At 38.1% G+C, this 20604-nt stretch overlaps 1 protein-coding gene across 2 annotated transcripts in view; it reads left to right on the top strand.

Moving 5' to 3' along the window:
- The window catches only part of prkcea (protein kinase C, epsilon a), a 72294-nt gene that overhangs the window by 13684 nt on the left and 38006 nt on the right, over positions 1-20604 (top strand). The window contains exons 2-10 of one of the 2 annotated variants that reach the window (XM_077200824.1): positions 1279-1342; positions 15379-15544; positions 16060-16094; positions 17196-17284; positions 18098-18227; positions 18319-18461; positions 18696-18795; positions 20143-20348; positions 20424-20597. In XM_077200824.1, coding sequence (XP_077056939.1) covers positions 1279-1342; positions 15379-15544; positions 16060-16094; positions 17196-17284; positions 18098-18227; positions 18319-18461; positions 18696-18795; positions 20143-20348; positions 20424-20597 — 1107 coding nt within the window. The remainder of the gene's footprint in view (positions 1-1278; positions 1343-15378; positions 15545-16059; positions 16095-17195; positions 17285-18097; positions 18228-18318; positions 18462-18695; positions 18796-20142; positions 20349-20423; positions 20598-20604) is intronic. The other variant, XM_077200825.1, reaches the window with a different exon arrangement.

Genomic DNA, 20604 nt, shown 5'->3' with positions numbered 1-20604 from the left:
TTCATTTCTGGGTGAACTATCCCTTTAATTTATGTTTTTATTTACAGATGGTCACACGAGCTTCCATGTTTGCCAAATGTGATGTTCTCTATGTATGTGTGTCCATCATTGTTTAGATGTAAATAAAAGCCTAAATTAAATCTGTTCATCATACAAAGTGATTTTAGCTCTTCACAAAATGATTTGAATTTGTGTTTCGAAGATTAACCAAAGTCTTGATAATGACAGGATTTTTATTTTTGGTTGAACTATCCCTTAAAAGCTATTGATTATAATTTCATCAGATGGCTGCAGGTAGATGGCCTGATATGTTCGAGAGGGCGGTTTTGAGAGTGCGACAGGCTCGGTTTTCGAAAGTGCAGCACATTCTTATGATTTCATCAGGAATTAAAGGGATAAATCAATTTTTTTCCCCTTAGAGCTTATAGAGAGCAGGTTAAACTCTGGGCAAAACGACAGAACCGCAACTTCCACGGCACAAACTGTGACTGAAATCTGGGCGAACGAAATCTCTTCTGCTGCAGAGCTTGTGGTGTTCTTCATGTCCTAATTCCTGTATTCAGGAAGAGGACTAAGACCGGTAGTGCTGATCTGGCACCAGGTCCGCAGTGTCCCTGACGATCTAGATCACTGTGAAGAGAAAAATAAAACAGGCCTCCTATTTTGAGACGCTCTATGAATGCAGCTCGATATATATATTTATATCTCTCTCCGACACCACCATCCACCTCCACATATGCACCGCGGGGCCTGTATTTTCGCGCTCTCTCTCTCTCTGCATAATAAGATTAAGCAGTGGTTTCCTGACATTGTGGATCTGGTGCCTCTCCCAGCTTCTCTCCCCCACGCGGAGTTGATGGCGAGTGGGCGTCGAATCTCAGCTAGGCGTCGGGCCCATGTGGGGTCTGCGTGGGTCGCTCGGGGATGTGCTCCACTGGCAGGAAATTGTTTGAAAAGGAATTATAAAACCGAAGCAGTTTCCCTGCCAACTCTCTGCCACCCTCCATCCTTAGAGACAACAAAAAGAGGCAGAGAGCAGGAAGTTAGTGAGCGCGTGTGCAAGGGGCCCATCCCTGTAGAGAGAGATTCACAGAGGGAATCTATTACTGGGATCTTGAACTTTGGCATCAGCTGATAAAAGTACAGGTGATGTTGAATGAGATGTTTACAGAGCGTGTTCACAAAGTCAGTGGATAATGCGCTTCTGGATGAATTCGTCTTCCTTTCGTGTTGAGATGCTGCCCTCTGATTGGTTGCTTTTGTGTTTCCTTTCTACAGATCGACTTGGAGCCTGAGGGGAAAGTGTACGTCATCATTGATCTGTCGGGATCCTCCAGTGAAGGTGAGACTCTTGAGTCCACAGCAAATTAACACAAGAAGCAGACAGAATTGTATGTGTGAAGTCAGGCAGGCAGGGAAATGGCTGACAAAATGTTCATTAATAAAATTGTTTTTGTTTTTTTTGTTAAATAATTATACACTAACGTACAAAAGTTTGGGGTCTTTCAAAGGAAATTTATCATTTTATTCAACAAGAACACATTCAATTGATCAAAACTGACATTTATAATGTTTTCTATTTTCATTTTAAATTTTCTGTTCATCAAAAAAAGAAACTTGAAAAAAAATTGAACACAGTTTCTACAAAATTATTAAGTGCAACTGCTTTTAAATTTATAATAATAAGAAATTTTTCTTGAGTGCCAAATCAGCATATTAGAATAATGAGTAATGATGCTGAAAATTCAGCTTTGCCATCACTTGAATAAATTAAAAATATATTAAAACAGAAAATAGTTTAATTTAACTGAATTTATTTTAAATTGCATTACTATTTCACAATATTACTATATAAGTAAATAAATGCTGCCTAGGTGAGCATACAAGACGCGAAAACATTAAAAAAAAAATCTGAAGTTAATACATAAAATGTTTGAATATTTAGTTTAATTTCATGTAAAACGGACTAAAATTAATTAATATGACACAAGTATTTACTCAATTTAAAAGGAAATTGGCATCCAAAGACATAAACTGTGACTAAAAGAAAAAAAAAATGAACATTTGTTTTGTGCTACCACTGACAACTGATTAGTAATGATCTGAGGACTGGTTTGTCTGTCCTCATGGTGGGCGTTTGATAGATTCATGAAATCCTCTTGGTTTTGTTATGCATCATTAGTGCATCAAGCGAAAGACCTGTGCCAAGGTGTGTGTGTGCGTGTGTGTGCGTGTGTGTGCGTGCGTGTGCGTGCGTGTGCGTGCGTGTGCGTGCGTGTGCGTGCGTGTGCGTGCGTGTGTGTGCGTGCGTGTGCGTGCGTGCGTGTGTGTGAAGAAGTAGTGTCCATTAGGGAAATCCCACTCTTTAATGCTTCTGTGTGTGTTTGCGTGCGGGGGCTGAAGCTGTTCTTTCCTGGGTGTGTATCGAGCATATGTTCTGAAAGCCCACTCACAGACCTGAGGCTGGTGCTGGGAGATACCTTTCTCCAGTTGAGGTTAACGAATGATGCAGACTCAAATGAGAAATGCTGGACTGTGATTCAGGAATAGCTTTGTTTAATTCCCCACTCCGGTTATAACTGACTGGATGCATTAATGGAGATGATCATGACAGATAATCTTCATTGAATAACAATGAGTTGTTTTTAAGTAGTTAACTTATGTTAACTAATGAGACCTTATTGTAAAGTGTTACTTACTTTTTATCCTATTGAGCAACTATCAAATCACATTCTGACATGTGTATATTCCGACTTTGCAGATCAGTCCATGTTGCATAAGGTTTGACGTCAAGGATATCAAAAGCAAATGAGATGCATACATTTCAGGAAATCAGGATTTTGAAGTCAAGTCATGCTATGCTATTTCTTGACAGAAATAAAATTTGATAATTGTATCATAATTTGTACTGTTTTAGATACAATTGAACATTGCAACGCCTGTATCCAGAATTTCTTAGCTCTTTTGTTCAATTTTTGGTCAGTGGTGGAGTGGACCGTCTCTGCCTTTTACAGTCTGTTTTTAACACAAAGTTACTGTATTGTACGGTTTCAAAAAACTTTGAACATATGGACATAATACTGTTATGATATTTTTTTGTAGCTTAACGGGACTTTTATGACAAATAATAATAGTCTGCTAAATTTGCTTAAAAAAAAAGTAAACCATACAGATTTGGAATGACATGAGGTAAATGATGACAAAATATTTGTTTTAGATTTAACTAGCTCTATTAAACCATGAATCATTCTTTTCATTTGACAGATTATTGGCGTTTCGACACACTTGGCTAATTCATCAATGAGCTGTGATGATAGATCTGCAAATCTGTACGTTTACGCACAAATGTAAGGGGCAACAAACAACAACACAGCGCCCACACAAAGGCACATCCACACACAGTTGCAACAGACAATAAAATGCACACATTCAAGCTCTGTGTCTAAATGATAGTTGTGTTGCCTGGATGTTGCGTTAATCACAGGCCTCCTTTCAAAGGTGTCAGTAAACTGAGGATGAGCTTGGCTGGAGATCACTTAATTCTGGCGTCTCCGTGCAAACAGTCAGTTAGTGCTAATGTGCGACTTTGCTCTGGGCATAAATGAGAGCTCAGCATCCCTTCGGTTTATATCCAGTGGTAGAGTAAAGCCTTGTTCTGTATTATTGTACATACATCTATTGATCTCTGGTTGATCTTTCATATTGATCCAAAGCACTGCTTGTTCTGACGTGCCTGGGTGGGGTGATTTGACATGCATGAGTTCAGGTCAGTCCAGTATATTATTAGAGAGTAGAGACGGATAAAATATCAATAGATGTGCACACTCTTAAGAACTGCCAGAATGTATCAAAAATGCATCACTTTTAAAAAGCTCCCTATTAGATAATGAGTAGGATTGAGAATCAATAATAATAATTTGTTACATTTATATAGTGCTTTTCTCGTCACTCAAAGCACTTTACATATGGAAGGGGGGAATCTCCTCAACCACTACTAATGTGCAGCCATAGTGCACCAGAACACCCACCACACACCAGCTTATTGGTGGAGATGAGACGGAGTGATGAAGCCAGTCAGTATATATATATATGGGGATGATTAGGAGGCCATGATGATGGACAGAGGCCAATGGGCAAATTTAGCCTGAATGCCGGGGTTACACCCCTACTCTTTTTCAAATGAAATCCTGGGATTTTTATGACCACAGAGAGTCAAGATCTTGGTGTAACATCTCATTCGAAGGACGGTGCTTTACATTTACATTTATTCATTTAGCTGACGCTTTTATCCAAAGCGACTTACAATTGCTATTATGTCAGAGGTCGCACGCCTCTGGAGCAACTAGGGGTTGAGTGTCTTGGTCAGGGACACATTGGTGTCTGACAGTGATTTCGAACCCGGGTCTCTCACACCAAAGGCATGTGTCTTATCCACTGCGCCATCACCACCCCATTTGCTTTGTGACAGTATAGTGTCCACATGACTATAATGGGGTGTTAGGACCCACACAGACCACAGCAGCGTGACCAGTGAAATCCGATCACCAAGCTAATGTCTATGAGCTGTTTCTTTAAGTATATTAAAAGCAAACAGCTCAACCAGTGAGATTTTACTCTCAAGTGACTGGCTCTTGTGAACTGGTGCTTTTAGTGAATCAAACACAAAAAGCTTGACCAGTGAAGTTTGATTCTTAAAGGATCTTATTTTGAATTTGATCTCTGAATTGCCTTGGGAGTTGGAACGCGCAGCTTTGTATGATGCATTGACGTAATTTCCACTGAAACAGGAAGCTAAGGCGGGACATATTGAATCGTTCCTCCCACTCTTCAAATAGCCAATAGCGTTTAGTTTACCTCACAGACTGCAAGTCGTACTTGACGGAACCATGGAAGCGAATCAGAGCGCTGGTCGTACGTTGGATTCAGTTGTAGAGGTTTGAATAAATTCTAGCCATTTCATTCCTAACTAATGTATGGTTGGAAAACGGAATAAAACTCGAGCATTTGAGCAACCGAACACACACATCTCCAACCCATATTGCTCTGTGACGTGTCAATGGTCACTTTGGCCAGGTGGTATTTATAGCATAGGGAGTGGGACGCTTTATATTCTAGTGAGCATTTGATTTGACAGACGATGTGATGAGAAGCTGAAGTCCGCGGTGATGTCATAAAAATCCGTGATCCATTTTAGCGGAAGTGAGAGACTGTAAGTTTTGAATGCTAATAGGGGATTCAAGTGTCATTGTTCATCTGTGTCGTTGTCGTTAAAGCTGTGATGTGGACCTCCCTATTCTCATAGAATTTGAACGATTAGAAAACTTTATAGTTTTATTTATCGTCCTTGATGTGACCGACCTTTAACTGTGTTATGTTGTTCTGAGTTTTATCGGTGGTGTTATATAAGGATAAAGGAATGGAGTAAGCTACCACATTTGGTTTCTTTGTTGATTCGAACAAAGAACAAATCCCAGCATTTGGAAACACAATTGCATTTGTTTTTTCAAAATGTTCTTCCTCAAATTCAAAAGAATAATTAATGGAATGGAATTTTAAAGAACCAGAATCATTTGGAGGAAGCGGAGCACAAATATATTTTTTTTTTAAATTGGTACAAATCCCTCCTCATGACCTTTGAACTTTTCTGCCATGGAGAGCAAACCACAAATAGCAGGTGAGAGCAGTTTTTGGTACCTAGAGGTGGGAGAGTGTTGTCTTGTATCCACAAACTGATCCAATCAATGAGTCTTTCACATACAGGAAAGAGACTCTCTTTAGATATGAAGGGCTGTTGAGCTATTTTCAGTGGCACCTCAAGCTACGCAGACCAGAATAGCTCAGGCACTGCAGCGTCCTTGCTTTCTGTAAAATTACCCACGTTCCTACCTGCCTGACCCACGTCCCACCAGGCTCTTTTGTGTGTTACGACCAATTCAGAACGTGAATTTTCATTGCTGTTTACAGACTCCGCTGGTCACAGATGTTTCATTCGGATAAATGAAATATATTTCTGTCTGTTCCGCTGCCTGAGTGCATTTATATTCACATAAATCTTGAGATATTGAAAAGAAAATGGGAGCAATAAAGTATCCCGACTCCCACCTGCTTTGCGTAAGTTTGTCCTTTTTGCCGTTATCAGCTCACCCTTCTGATGAGAGGTGACAGACGCTATGCTTCTATCTTTACCCTCCTCTATTTATAGTGATCCCCTCATCAGCCAAATGTATTCCTCCTTTCTCATGATTCTGACTCATCCCACCATTCAATACATTTAACCATATTAAAGGATAACCAACACAGGTTGAAAAAGGAATAAGTGTGTGTGTGTTTGTGTGTGTGTGTGTGTGTGTGTGTGTGTGTGTGTGTGTGTGTGTGTGTGTGTGTGTGTGTGTGTGTGTCTGTGTGGGTATGTGGCCATGTAAACCCTACATAATGGGGACAAAATGTTCCCACAAAGATGGTGATAGCAGAAATTCTTGTTTTTGTGGGGACATTGTTTGGTCCCCATTAAAGGAAAAAAAGCTTATAAATCATACTAAGTGATGTTTTTTGAAAATGTAAAAATGCAGAAAGTTTTCTGTGATTGGTAGGTTTAGGGGTAGGGTTCGTGTAAGTGTATAAAATATACAGTTTGTATATTTCAAAGTCTCAAGTGTCAAAATCATTATGTCTATGGAAAGTCCTCATAAAACATGAAGTGTGTGTGTGCGTGCGTGTGTGTGTGTGGTGTGTACCCCTACGGAATGGAAACGTTTTTTGTCAGGTGCAGCATGTCAGTTGTTCAGGGATTTACTGTCTGAAAATAGCAGGTGGGACTGAGCCATGGATTAACAGACAGACAGACAGACAGACAGATAGACACACACCTTATAGGCGAGACAAAACAATGACAGCATGTGAAAAGGTTTATATAAAAACATATTTATTCATTACTGTTCAAAGTTTTGGGTCAGTAAGATTTTTTTAAAAGGAGTTCATTTTTTTTCCTGCAAAGATGCCTTAAATTGATCAAAAGTGACAGCAAGGCATTTATAATGTTACAAAAGATTTCTATTTTAAATGCTGTTCTTTTGAACTTTGTTCAATCCTGAAAAAAATTATCACAATTTCCCACAAAAAAATATTAATCGTCCCAACTGTTTTCAACATTGATAATGTTTCTTTAGCAACGAATCAGCAAGACTGGAGTAATTGGCTTTTCGATCAAAGGAATAAAATTACATGTTAAAATATATAATATTTTTTACTATTTAAAATAATGGTTTTCTATTTCACAATATTACTGTTTTTATTTTATTTTATGATCAAATAAATTCAGCCTTGGTGAGCATAAGAGACTTCTTTCAAAAGCATAAACTATTTTACCCAGATCAGTTGTGTTAGATTATGGCAGTAGTAACCTGAATGTAAAAAATGTGAAATTACCCAAATAAATCAATATACACCAACATGTATCCAGTATTGAGTGGTACTGATAAATAAAAATATCTCAGATAACCAATATGCTATTTATATATTGTGTATCCCTAGTTTAAAAGGCTGAACACTCTGAAAACCCTTGTCTTGTGTCAACTTTATAAACACACAAAAATATTCTATTTAGTTCGTCACATTTATTTGTATAGCGCTTTTCACTATACATTGTTTCAAAGCAGCTTTACACAAAATGCATGAGTCCACATTACAATTTAGAGTAATGTGCCCAAAACAGTGTGCATGTATTTCAGAAATGAACATATATAAATCATGAAGTTAAATAACAATGTATTAATTTAAGGCAGAAACAATGAGCTCATTGAAGTAATTATTACAAGTTGTGAACATAATGATTACAATATATAGAAAATGTAGCATTGGTGCATGTTGATTCAGAGTTTGCATCATCTAAAGTTCTTGACGGAGTTTGAGTCATCTCTTCACAGTGATGTGCATTCATAGCAATGCGAAAAAGACCAAATATTGCCACAGCTGTCCTCTAACAAACCCTTTAACCCCATTTCTGTCCATCTTCTTCCTGATTGGCTGTCCCCATCCACTTCCTGTTCGTCCTATACTTGAACTTTCTCCCAGGGTTTATGTGTTCACAGCTCGTTGAGTGTCAGCCTTTGGCTGCTTACCATGCAAATGTATGCAGGGCTGCTAGGAGAAGTGGTATTGGCTATTTTTATATGTCTCTCTCTCTTTACCTTAATGAGTTTCTGTGTCTGAGTCTTCAGTGCACTAAATGTTCTCTTCCATGTTGTTTCCTTCTCTCGTCAACTTCCCCACTTCTCCCTTAAAAATCCAAATCTGTCTATCTGCATGTTGAGGGGATCTTCTGCGGTCGCTGTGTGTGTTTGTTCAGCGGAGCGGCCCAGGCTCTGAGATGGTTTAGATTGCAGGGGTTGCCATGGAAACGAGCCTGTGCGCTCACACTTATAGATGGATAGAGTGGGTGAGAGGTCTGAGAGGAGGAGAGAAAGAAAGAGAGATGGAGTGAAGAGTGAAAGAGTGGACGGTGTCATAATCTGAGAAATGACATTGCCGTTGTGAAGAGGTTTCGGATTGGTTAGCATAACCTCGCACAGATGTTTGTCATTCCAATCCAGCTCGGTATGTGTCGCATTATGAAAACTCGATATTATGTTTGATAATATCTGTTCTAGCTGTTGGGGCTCTGAAAGACTCACTGGTGATCTTCATGTATTTCCCTCTTCCTGCGATCAAGGACCCTCAACGGAATAATCTGCACTCATTTTGTTAGAGAGATAGAGAGTCATGTGACAGATGGCTAGTTAGATAACATCTCAGATCACTACGTCACTGCGGCTCAGTAATACTGTAGGACTGTGATGTCACCCGCCAAGCTTACCAGATACAACACTCTTGTGACTCAAATACATGACTGAAGGAATCTTTCATACATACATAGTGAAAAAGTTTGGGGTCAGTTTCAATGTTGATAATATATAACATAACAGTTGTCCGTCTTAATATTTTTGTGATAACTGTAATAAAAACAATTTTCAGGATTCCTAGATTGATAGAAGATTCAAAAGAACGGCATTTATTTGAAATGGAAATCTTTTGTAACATTATAAAAGTCGTTACTGTCACTTTTGATCAGTTTAAGGCATCCTTACTCAATATAAGTAGGCTATTAATCTTTTTTTTTTAAAGAGTAAAGGAAAAAAAAGTACTGACTCCAACCTTTTGAACAGTAGTGTATTCTGTATTCCTTATTTAATTGGATGATGTGCTCTTTGTGTACGTTGCAGCCACTTATTGTGAAAATTACACACGACTTTAGTTCTAAGCATTGCCATCTATATTAAAAGGCTACTCTATTCACACAGCAGGAGAGTAGCTGCAAGTACACTTGCAGTGTGTTGAGCCTATTTTTGCGGTCCGTTGTGCGCTGAACTAATAATTTAAAATAAACTGTTAACCTATTCATTAACACAATCTTTTACTACATATGCTTTTATGAAGCAACATGAAGTACTGGAGTGAACTGCTCACACTCAATACAGGTTACGCTTTGACAAGCACAAAGAGCAGTTTCTCTTCAGTTAATCTGACTGAGTCCAGATGAATTTATAACAGATTATAGCTTTTGCAATTTGGGGTTTGAGTTCCATTCTGTGTTGATTAATTTCTGTGCAGAGTTTGGTTCGCCATCTCATGTAAATTACATTTTGCAATGATCAATTTGTAATAACTCTGAATGACCAAAGTTCTCATGTATTTCTTTTAATAACTGCTATAAATCATACATGAAATGCATGTTACCTAATAGCCTACAGTAAATAGCTTGAGTCTCTAACACTCCTGTTGAAAAGACCAGCTTTGCCAACATACAGTGTGCTGTTTTTGTTCTGCAGCATGGGTTGCTTACTGGTATGTTATTCTATAGCCTTCTGAACAGTTTAACCACACTTTAAAATGAAATGAAATGATACTGAAATGTGTTCATTCACTCAAATTTTACTAAAACCAAAAAATGTAAAATATCGCACATCACCCGAGCTTGCTGAATCACCTAATAGCTTTAATATGCAAGGTTTCGTACTATATATTTAAAGGTATTTTATATTTCAATATTACATTACACGAATATTATACTGAAAGTGCATTATACTTAAAGGAGCCGTATGTAAGAATGTGGCCAAAACTGGAACTGCAATCACTTTCAAATTACTGTAGAACGGTGTATCCCCTCTCCCTCCTCCCTGACTCGAGGTTGCCAGATAGGCCACCTCAATGCAGTACATGAGATCCACGGGGAGGAGTCAGATCAAGATCCAAGGGGTGGAGATGGATAGGATTAGGGGTGGGTTTAGTGATCAGGGGGCGGAGATGGGTAGGTTTAGGTATATGTAAGGTGGGAGGAGTTGGATCTGGATCCGACGACTCCCTGTGGATTTCATGTTCTGCAGTGAGGACCATCTCAGATAGGCTGCAGGATACAGCAGGAACGTATGCTGCTACAATAAGCTTTTTCTGTTAATTATGTTTATGCTTCAAATGAGAGATGTTTTGCAAAGTAATTATATATCGCAAAAATTTTCTAATGGCGATTAGCCAAATATAATCGTAAAGATGTACACTCGTATGTGACAGTACATTGTTAGAACAGTAGCTGTTATCTAACTTGTAACGGTAGGTATCTGTCATTAACGTAAGTACAAGCACAAGCCTCTCTCACTGTGTGTAACCGATATCAAAGATACAGCTATTCATTTAGCTGACACTATAAATGAAAGCAACCAGCTGTATTTTTTTAACTTACCCTGCAGTACACGTCCATAACGCTAAAATATGTGATGTGAAAGATTACGTGTCATTCTATTATTTTTGGCTGTAGAACTTGCATGATAAACAATAATGGGCGTGCTAATGTTGTTTTCCTCAGCGTCTCATCATAATGACAGAGAAACAGGCTCTGATAATGCATTGCTAATGTTAGTAATGGCGACTCGCCGTTTTTATTACCCAAACAATTCCTTACCTTTTCAATTCGATTACCCACCTCCTCCATATGAGCTAACGTAACGTTACTTTGCACGAACATGCATAACTTTGTTCGACTGTCATGAATATTTGAAATGTCCATTTACATCAAGTACAAGTTAGCCAAACATAGATGAATCTTACCTGTCCAGGAGAAAATTAGCAACCTTGGTGTCTGTCTTCAAATTCTTCTCCTTTTTCAGCCGTCTCCATCTTTAAAAGGCATCTCCTATACAGATCCTTGTTTTATTTCGGACTTTGTCACGAAGTATTTCGGATTCATAACGAGTTTGTTTTGGTTTCGCAACGTTAGACATTTTTTTTATCCGATTCCGACACGTTTGTAGCTGCAGCTGTGGTAACTAGCAAAGCTGGCAACCCGGATGCCGCAACACTACTGTTTACTACTATTGTAGATAGGTGGAGGGTGGCGCATCAGACCAAAACACAACATGACAACATCAACATCAGTCGAGGGCTGCAACTTCACTTTTTAAATGACAATATCCTGGCCGGACTATTGTTGTCAGTGATATAAGTATTTGAAATGAACATGATTTCTTAATGTATAGTGACATATCAGGGCCATTGTATGATTAATTGAAATAAATTTCTTACATACAGCTCCTTTAAGAGAAAAGAATACATGAACGTAATATCTAATTTTATTCAACTAAACTGAGTGAGTTGCATCAAATGTGTAGTCCCCAGCGTGTTTTGAATCCTACTGAATAAGTAGCATAAATAAATTAAGTGTTATTTTGTGTGTTTTTGCGCTATATTCATATAGGGAGAGATGCATTAGTGTTTAATGTTCATTTTATGTTGGGATTTATAGGGGTTTCTGTTATTTTGCCTGTTTTGCATGGATTACCATTGTGGTAAAAGAGTAGAGTCTGTTATTAGATCAAGGATTGGCTGTAAAACTTTTAAAAGAATATTTGCACTTTATGTTGCTTAACTGTGTACATGCAAGTCTATAGTGAAAGTATCTTTTATACAACAGCACATACAGTTAACTGCAAAAGATTTGAGTTATGATGTTGATTCATTCAAAATGTATGAGTTAGCTTGGACAATATTACAATTAAATTGCAATGAACATGTTTATGTAGTACAAAATCAAAATTGAGAGTTAATTACCAAATTTTTTTAGTTTTGACAACTTATTACGGTTTACAGTGCAGAAAACTTTCCTTAGTCAGCCCGTTTCAATAGAAAGAAGGTTACGGGGGCCTACCAGATAGACTACCACCAAACCAGCACTAACCAGTTTATACCAGCATGCGCTTTTCCGGCGGTTGCTATCAATCTGCACTATTGTGTCCAGCTCTAAACTCTTTAAACTTTACCTGGGATGATTAAATTGAAAGTTGTGTGCCTCATCTTCCACTCATTGATCAATCCGTAGGTATGGAACTGACTGTCATTGAGTTATAAGCAGATTTGGAATCTCTCTCTCTCTATCCCTCTCTTTTTCTGATTGATGCCATTTTAATTGGTCCCATGCTGTGCTCTGGCTGGATTGGAGAGTGCTTGTGGGTGGCGTGTCTGAGGCTCAAGTGGCATTGGCGTGGGTGGAGGCTGCCCCAAGCTCCTCTTGGCTGTCTGACCGTGGGCGAATACAACCGATCGGCTCAAACTCTCATCAGCTCAGCCTTCCGCAAGCCAATCAGTAGAATAGTGGTGAAATATACACAAATTAAAAAAAAGAGGAACACAGAGGTGTGGATGGGTGAGTATAGTGTGGATGAAAAGGAGAGACCGTGGTTCAGTGGAGCGGACGTGCGCATCGTCCCTGATCACCATGGACACAGTCACTAGGGAAAGTGTTCATGCATTCTCACCTGCTGCATGTCATCAGACTTGAACGAGAGAGATAATGATTGTAAAGGTGTATGTCTGTACACCTTAATCATAAATCTTTTACATGTTTCTGATCTGAACTTCCTACAAAATGTCCCCATAAAGACGGCAATGGACATTTTTTGGTACCCATGAGGAAAACAGCTTATAAATCATACTAAATTATATAAAATGTAAAAATTCTGAAAGTTTTCTGTGATGGGGTTAGGGGAAAGAATATACAGTTTGTACATTATAAAAATCATTATGTCTATGGAAAGTCCACATAAAACATGGAAACCTGACGTTTTTTTGTGAAAATTAACCACTGTGCAAGTGTGTGCCAAACCTTGAGTGGAGAATATAACCCCATATATATATATATATATATGTATATGTATATATATGTGTATATATATATATATATATGTATATATTGTATTATTACATGTTGCTAAGCTAACAGCATGATGTTAAATTATAAAATAAAAATCTGTCACTTTGTACCCTGTTTTGGGTGAACTTTTTTACTGAGCTTGCCACTGTCTATTCTAGGTTTGCCTTCTCTGCGAAAGATACATGTGATGCTGCCTTTGTCAAAATCTCTAAAGAAAGCATACTTTTGCTGCATAACTGCCTTCATGTTGGGTCTATGATGCCTTAAAATGCTGTCTAGTTAGTCAGCACGCTAGGTTTTAAAACAGAACTATTGATTTCCTTCCTGCCTCATGTTCATATCAAATTAAATATGGTGACTAGATCTATAAAGTGAATACAGAGAGTATGAACTCCACTGATATCATGTCTTCTCTTTCAGTGTGTCTGTCTGTGGTATACTTAGGTGAACAGTGTTGTGCTGGGAGGTATAGGTGTGTTCTGGTTAAGCCCTGCTTTTTGAGCAGATGGATAATGTATTATGTAAGCACATCTATCCCACTAATGGCCCTTTTAGCTGCCACGCTGTTCTCCTGAGCAGCTGCCCGCTCCAGAAGACAGGACGCTCTCTGATATCAGACAAAACAAGCACACAACTTGCCTCAGGAGCACCCTGACATGAGACAGAACTAGGATACACACAGACGTCCACGCACACTCTTACTGATGGTCCCCCAGGATGCTTGCAATGGTAATTGTGCTGAGCCTAGTCGCTCTATGGGGGCCGCTTGCCACCCTATGGGGATTCTTAGCTGTAATCACACCTCTGCAGCAGCTCCTCTTACAGACAGCGTTAAAATAATGCAGCCCACACATACGCTGCTGTACTGAAAGACAAGAAGTGTGGGAGGAGATGGATGACAAGTTTATTGGAACCAAACAAGAGGGAGAAACTACTCTCTTTCAAGGAAACCACTCTCTCGCTTACACTCATTGACGGACACAGGGCACATTATGGACACCGCCACAACACACGTAGTGATGTGAATGTAATTTCACAGTTGTTTGTCTGTTGAAGGAACTCTGTCCCCCTCAAAGGCATCACCTGACTGCTGGAATGCATGGAGCCGTGGTGGTGGGTCACATGGTTGGTCAGGTGGTCCTCGGCCGCCGGTTTCTCTCATGATCAACACACATACACAATTACTGCAGCCCTCAAATGGGGCAAAGTGAGGGGAAGAGTTGCTTGAGAATCAATGATGTGTTTGTTCACTTTCTCTGCTGGCTGGGTTAACTTTAGATCATGAGGCTTCTTGAGGTGTGTTGTGTTTGGTGGTGGCCAGGGTTTTAGTGTGTGGATGTGTATGTGATTTATCTCTGATGGAGTGCGTAAGGTGACGTGTAATGGCAAAACAGAATTGTTTGCAATTGGTTGAAATAAAAGGTAGCTCCGCCCCATGCTCACACCATTGGTTGAACCAATTTTACTGTCAGGCTGGTGGTGATATATGAAAAAATGGCATAGACAGTGGAAGTATAATTTAATTTCATTGAAAAATTAAATTCAATAGAAGTCTCTTATGCTCACCAAAGCTGCATTTATTTGGTCAAAAATACTGTAAAGTATATTGTGGAATTATTACAATTTAAAATAATGGTTATGTGTATTTTTATATATTTAATATATTATGTTAATTTGTTTTTTTTTTCTGCTATGGAACACATCAGCTTGTGTTCTTGTGATTCTTCCGAAATCATTCTAATGCTGACTTGGTTATCAAGCTAAATTTTGTATTATTATCAATGTGGAAAACAGTTGTGCTGCTTTATATTTTTTAAGGATTCTTTGACAATCAGAAAGGTCAAAAGAACAGCATTTGTTTGAAATAGAAAACTTTTGTAACAATTTAATTGTCTTTATTGTAACCTTTTATTAGTTGATGTTTTCTTGCTGAAAAAAGTATTCATTTATTCATTTAAATTTCTTTAGATATCTTTATAATCCATACAAATGTAATATAAAAGGAGAACTAGAAATTGTGCGATATTCTGATGAATGTGTTATGAGTGATGATAAACGAAAAATAAACGAAAAAATAAAATTCACCTGCGTCCAACACACTTATATTCAACTAACTTATTGTCAAATGTCATTTTATTTTGCAGCTGCATCATCCAATGAAAATGAGGAGAGAGTGTTCCGTGAGCGAATGCGTCCACGAAAACGTCAGGGGGCGGTTCGGAGGCGTGTCCACCAGGTTAACGGTCACAAGTTTATGGCCACCTACCTGAGACAGCCCACCTACTGCTCCCACTGCAGAGATTTCATCTGGTAAGATGCGTGTTGCTCCTCACCTGTAGCCCTGTATGTCATCCACAATAGCTACTTCTATACAGGACTACCTTTATTATAAGGTCCTTTTCAGATACATAAAAGCTTTATGTCCGTTTTAAAGGCGAAACCTGATGCTAATCACAGGCACTCCTCCTCCTGATTACAACAAAGGATTTTGTGTAATGAATATTGATTTTGAAAGGAAATTAGAGTCACTGTCCTTTGTGCCAGTGCGGAGGGCATTTTATAGATTAGACAGATGTTTATTTTTGTCTCTGCAAACAGTTCCTCCCAGTAGTAATAACTGTTCAGTCTAACTATTTGCATACCTGGCATACCTAGTGCATCCCTGTGACTATACACAATGCTGCTTGTTGCCACTGACAGAATCAGCTATAGAGATTTGTGTTGTAGCACAACCCACCCTCTGCTGGTCGGAAACAGAACTGCTCAATCCTGCTGTGTGTCAGTCAGAGTTTGTTTAACACATTTATTTCTCTGTGGTTCTGCAGGGGTGTGTTGGGGAAACAGGGGTATCAGTGTCAGGGTGAGTAAGACACCCTTCTCTTATGTACAGTGATGATAACATCAATTATAATATTTCCCGGTTTGATTCAGCTTTATATTTAAATATCTAATTACCATGGACAAAGTGGTAACACTTTACAATAAGGTCCCTTTAGTTAATGCATTATTTAACATTAAATAACAATGAGCAATACATTTGGTTAAGAATTTATTCATCTTTGTCAGTGTTAGGTAATAAAAATACAACTTTGCATAGTTAGTTCATGTTAGCTCAGGTCCATTAAATAATATTAACAAAGAGGACTTTTGATTTAAAGGGATTGTACGCCCAAAAATGAAAATTCTGTCATTAATTCCTCACCCTCATGTCATTCCAAGCCCGTAAGACTTTTGTTTTTTTAATCAAACTTTTTTAATTACATCTAAGAGATTTCTGTCCCTCCGTTGACACACTACTCAATTACCACTTTGATGCTTCAAAAAGTTAATGAAGAGATCGTAAAAATAATCCATATGATTTGAGCATTTTATTCAAAATTTTCTGAAGAGACTTGATTGCTCTTTATGATGAACAGATTGAATTTAGGCTTTTATTCACATACTTACATCAACTCACACATCAGTTGTGGTAAACGTAAGCTCAAGCTTCTTCTCGCATGTCAAGCCAGTTCGGTTGAGCTTCTGTTCATTTTTGCTGATAAATGTTTATATCTGTGAATAAAAGCCTTATTTCAATCTGTTTATCATATAAAGCAATCCTGTCTCTTCAGAAAATTTGGAATAATCAGCTCAATACATATGGATTAGTTTTACTATCTTTTTATTAACTTTTTGAAGGGATTTAAATAGATTTCACCAAAAATATGTATATATAAATATTTGTATTTCGAAGATGAACAAAAGTCTTACAGGTTTGGAACTACATGGGGGTGAGCAATGAATGATATAATTTTTAATTTCGGTTGAACTAACCCTTTAATAATGTATTAGTAAATGTTGAAATTTTGATTGAGACATTTTATGAAGTATTTTTCATGGTTAGTTCATGCTAACTAATGTAACCTTATTTTAAAGTGTTTCCGAAGTAAACTTTTTGCCTATTCCTTAAATCCTAAATCAGTGTGTACCTGCGTGGTCCATAAGAGATGCCATGAGCTCATCATAACAAAATGTGCTGGCTTGAAGAAACAGGAAGACACTCCTGAAGAGGTCAGTTCTACATTCCTCTCAAAAGACTCAGCTATGTTTGAGTTAGCGTACTTGTACTAGTTTTTGCAGTATGTATACTACAGATCATTTTATGACTTGCTACATTTGCTAAAATGTTGACAGTTATCACAACAGAAAATACAGCAAGGAATATGACGTGGCTAACTTGACCTTCATTTTACAGTGTGACAAATAATATCAGCCATAATTCTTCTCTCTTTCTTGTAATATTTACCAACAATTTTGTTTCAATGAAAATTATTTATTTCCTAGGTGACAGCATCACACATAACATAATGAGATAATTGTACTGTAGCAAGGTCATGATGATTGTTTTAAATGTTATAGATTGATGCATAATATGTAATGATACACAGTATTTTTTTTTTTCAATTGTTGGCAGCACACTGTACAGTGTATGCTAGTTTTCTAAACAAAGCCCATGTAGTGCTGTTTTAGTGTCATTTTTATACTATTATAGTATTTATGTTTTTATTTTAATTGAATTTACACCAAACCAATCTATTATTTATATTTTAATTTATTTTATTTCAGCTTTATTTAAATGAACATGCATTATTTTTTAGGGCCCAGGCACCAGTGGTGCGAAAACTCCATTATTAATAAAAGCTTATTATTAATAGGGTAACACTTTACAATAAGGTTTAATTTGTTAACATTAGTTAACTACCTTAGTTGATATGAACTAACAGTGAACAATACTTCTGCAGCATTATCGATCTTATTATTCCTCAGCAGAGAGATCAGTTGAATTGTGGGTATCGTGGCATGAATGATGTTTTATTTTTACAGGTTGGCTCCCAGCGCTTCAGTGTAAACATTCCACACATGTTCAGCATTCACAATTACAAAGTCCCCACCTTCTGTGACCACTGCGGCTCCTTACTTTGGGGACTGATGCGGCAAGGCCTGCAGTGCAAAGGCAAGCGTTGCAGATCCCAGTGATGAATGATTTGTGCTCAAACATCTGCTTTTGTTGCCATATATTCATTTGTCCTCCTGCCTGTTTTCAGCCTGTAAAATGAATGTCCATCGGCGTTGTGAAAGTAATGTAGCTCCTAGCTGTGGTGTCGATGCCAGAAAGATTGCTAAAGTGCTTGCTGATCTTGGGGTGACACCGGACAAAATCTCCAACAGTACCCAACGCAGGAAAAAGGTGAGTAGTATTAGCTATCTGCAGAATGTGGGGTGTCCAGATGGAACATGGGTCGATGCAAAATCTAAATTATGACATTATAAGCAGAGGAATAAAATTAATTAAAGTATGACCACTTTAAATAATGATGCAGTAAAATGAGGCCAGTGATGATTGTGACAGTGATGTAAAGGATTAGGACATTCAAATATTAAAAACCACTAGCAGTAATATTAAAAAATGTTTTTTCTTCAGTTGACTCCAGGGCAGGACCCTCAGCAATCCACGACAGAAGCCCCTTCATCAGAGGAATCTGACCGATGCAAATCAGCTCCAACTTCACCCTGCGACCAGGGTACAGAATTACCCTCTCTTGCACATAGTCTGCAGTCTAACTCTTTCACCATTACACATTCATCATTTATTTGCATAATTAAAGGGGTTAGTTCACCCAAAAATGTATATTTAATAAATGAATTTAATATTTTTTCACCCGCGTGTTATTCTGAACCTGCATGATTCCCCCTCCCCCGTGGAATATAAAAGGAGACATTTTTATGAATGTGCAGGATGCCCTTCAATTGTTCAATTATTTCTATTATTTTCTGATTACATTAAATGGAAACTGGAGCTTTCAAGCTTCAAAAGTGACTTAACGGAATAGTTCACCCAAAAATTGTAATTATCCCTCAAGCCTCCTTATGTGTTTTTGCTTTTCTTCTTTCAGCTGAAGACAATCAGTGTTATATTAAAAAATATCCTGGCTCTTCTCAGCTTTGTAATGGCAATGAAAAGAGTTTTTGAAGCTCCAAAAAGCGCATCCATCCATCATAAAAGTAATCCATACGATGCTAGTGTGTTAGTAAATGCTATCTGAAGCGAAGCGGTGGGTTTTTGTTAGAAAAATATCCATATTTAAAACTTTATGAGCATTAATAATTGGTTTCCGGCATTGGCTGTACACGTGTTACAGAGAAAGGCGAATTCTGTCGTTCATGAATTAGAAGTCTAAAAGAGAAGTTTTCAAGAAAAATGTCAGAGGATTACAATATAAGAGATGAGGAGCTACATCCTTTATCATATGTCAGGTCAGAGGTCCCTCTTCCAACAGAACTCGACTTTCTCAGTAACACATGTTCGGCTGTTGCCAGAAGCCATTGATTTATAGTTTATAACATTTTAAATATGGATATTTTTCTTACAAAACCCCATCGCTTCACAAGTCGTATATTAACCTGAAATCTAAAGTCTAAGGTAAAACTGAAATTAAAGTCTTAGGCTGAAATTCAGATATGTTAATGTGGGTTTTGTTTCTGACACATGCCTTCTAAGCAGTAGACCAATCACAACAGACTGGGCCATCTGACCAATCAGAGCAGAGTAGGCTCCCGGAAAGGTGGGGTTTAGAGAGAACAAGTACTTGATCGAACTGTTTCAGACACTGTGAGAAAAGAGGTGATGATACAATATATATTATGAAAAAATTAAAGGATGCATGTAAACCTATTGAGGAGACCTTCAAAACAAAATTAGGAGCATATTAGGGGCACTTTGAAATGTTTCCTTTTGTGTTTTATGGAAGAAAGAAACTCATACAGGCTTACAGTGCGAGTAAATGATAACAAATTTGTCATTTTTGAAATAATTATTCCTTTAATTCTAAGAATTAAAGAATTAAAGTCTTGTATTTGTATGTCTTTAGCAGAGCTTGCAGAACTGGAGAGTATCCGCAAGGCCCTGTCATTTGGCCAAGAGCACAAGTCTTCCTCCTCTTCCTCGTGCAGCGCCATTCAGAGCACAGCGACCGAGAGCCGGGAGAATGGAGACGTGAAGACCGTACAGACGAAGAGAATGAGTCTCACGGACTTCTCGTTCATCAAAGTGCTGGGCAAAGGCAGCTTCGGCAAGGTGAGGGTCATGAACAATCGGTGATTTTCAGTTTTAGTGTATGAAAATCTTCACATCGCCCTCTCCTTGCTGTAGGTGATGCTGGCTGAGCTGAAAGGCTCAGATGAAGTTTACGCTGTGAAAGTTTTGAAAAAAGACGTCATTCTTCAAGATGATGATGTGGACTGCACTTTGACAGAGAAACGCATTCTGGCCCTGGCTAGAAAACATCCCTATCTGACTCAGCTTTTCTGCTGCTTCCAGACGAAGGTAAAAC

The sequence above is a fragment of the Siphateles boraxobius genome, unplaced genomic scaffold (assembly GCF_051911475.1).
Source record: "Siphateles boraxobius isolate OS27281-9 unplaced genomic scaffold, OSU_SipBor_1 46, whole genome shotgun sequence".
NCBI classification, from domain to species: domain Eukaryota; kingdom Metazoa; phylum Chordata; class Actinopteri; order Cypriniformes; family Leuciscidae; genus Siphateles; species Siphateles boraxobius.
The sequence above is the reverse complement of the archived record's forward strand: the minus strand, read 5'-3'. Positions and strand labels throughout refer to the sequence as shown.